The sequence below is a fragment of the Psammomys obesus genome, unplaced genomic scaffold (genome assembly GCF_907164565.1).
Source record: "Psammomys obesus unplaced genomic scaffold, mPsaObe1.curated_primary_1811, whole genome shotgun sequence".
Lineage (NCBI taxonomy): Eukaryota > Metazoa > Chordata > Mammalia > Rodentia > Muridae > Psammomys > Psammomys obesus.
Genome location: NW_026595981.1, coordinates 13,619,414 through 13,620,872, shown reverse-complemented (window position 1 = coordinate 13,620,872; position 1,459 = coordinate 13,619,414). Strand labels below are relative to the sequence as shown.

Here is a 1,459-nt window from a genome sequence, read left to right as displayed (position 1 = left end):
GCCAGGGCTGCACAGAAAAACCGTATCTCAAAAAACAAAAACAAAAAACAAACAAACAAACAAAAAAAAAAAAAAAAACCTTTGGGTTCCAGGCCCTCTGAAGCTAAAAAAGCAAAACAAAAACAAAAAATCAAGCAAACAAACAAACAAAAACCTGCAGAGACGGGGCTAGAGAAACAGCTGAGCAGCACTAGCTGCTCTTTTAGAGAACTCAAGTTTCAATTCCCAGCTTCTACATGGTGGCTCACAACTGGCAGTATCGGCAGTCGCAGGCGATCTGATGCCCTCTTCTGGCCTCTGTAGGAATTACATGCATGTGATACACAGATCTTTCCTGGATGCAAAAAGGGCACCACCCTCTCCCCATCTGGGATCTCTTGGTGACCAGTAGGCTCCCCTGTGTTCCCCCTTGCCTGGCTCCCTTGCCACCTCCTAAATAAGAAGCAAATGACACTCAAGCCCCTCGGTACGCTGCCCCAGAAAGTCCCCCCACCAACACACGCTTCCCAGAGTCTCCCTTTACAACAGAACCCCTGGGACATACCGAGCTGGCCCCGGGTCCTTTACACAGGGTGGACGATGTTCCTGTCGCAGTGGGGTTTGCAGTGGGGATTCAGCCAGTGTTCCAGAAACTGCTCCTCGGCACGGTGCTCCAGGGCCAGGAGGTGGTGTACATACTCCTGGAGAGACAAACCCATAGCAACGAGAGGAGGCTCCTGGAACTCACCTTGTAGACCAGGAGGGCCTGGAGCTCACAGGGCTCGGTCTGCCTCTGCCTCCCAAGTGCTGGCATCACAATTAAGCCCCCTGCTTGCTCTTTCTTCTTACCCTCAGTATTTCACACAGCCCGGTGGGAAACCAGCCAGCAAGGAAGCCAGACAGCCTGCAGGGGGTCAGCCGCACTCTGAAAGAACTCTGGGTGCTATAACTCTGAGATGTGAATGATTGCCAAGTGTGTGTGAAATGGAACCACATAAGTGTGTTTAAGTAACTCTTAAACAGCAGGCTGTTAACCGGAAAAGTGGCACGTCGCCATGGGAGAGAGCGGACACATTCAGTAATTTAGTATGTGTGACTAGACAAAATCACTTTGGTATGTGTCTATATCAAAAACATATAACCTTTCCTGCAGCACTGAAAAGCCTCTAACAGAGGGCCCAGTTTGAACTTGAAGTTTTGATGCTTTTGAGAATGTCCTCTATGAACTCTATAGCCAGTACTAAACACAATCATTAAAAAGAACAAAGGGGGACTGAGTGTGATCACTCACACCTTTAGCTCCAGCACTCCTGAGGCAGAAGCAGGTAGATCTCTGAGTTCCAGGCCAGCCTTGTCTACAGAGTGAGTTCTAGGACAACCAAGTCTACAGGAAGAAAGGCTGTATAGAAGAGAGAGAGAGAAAGAAAGGAAAGAGAAAGAAAGAAAGAAAGAAAGAAAGAAAGAAAGAAAGAAAGAAAGA

The 1,459-nt window shown here is 48.1% G+C and overlaps 1 protein-coding gene across 1 annotated transcript in view; it reads right to left on the bottom strand.

Annotated features, from left to right (window-relative positions):
• Window positions 1–563: 563 nt before the first annotated feature.
• Window positions 564–1,459, bottom strand: part of CUNH17orf67 (chromosome unknown C17orf67 homolog) — a 17,297-nt gene continuing 16,401 nt past the window's right edge. Inside the window, exon 3 of the mRNA XM_055619492.1 lies at window positions 564–680. Within this exon, the coding sequence (XP_055475467.1) occupies window positions 564–680 (117 nt within the window). The remainder of the gene's footprint in view (window positions 681–1,459) is intronic.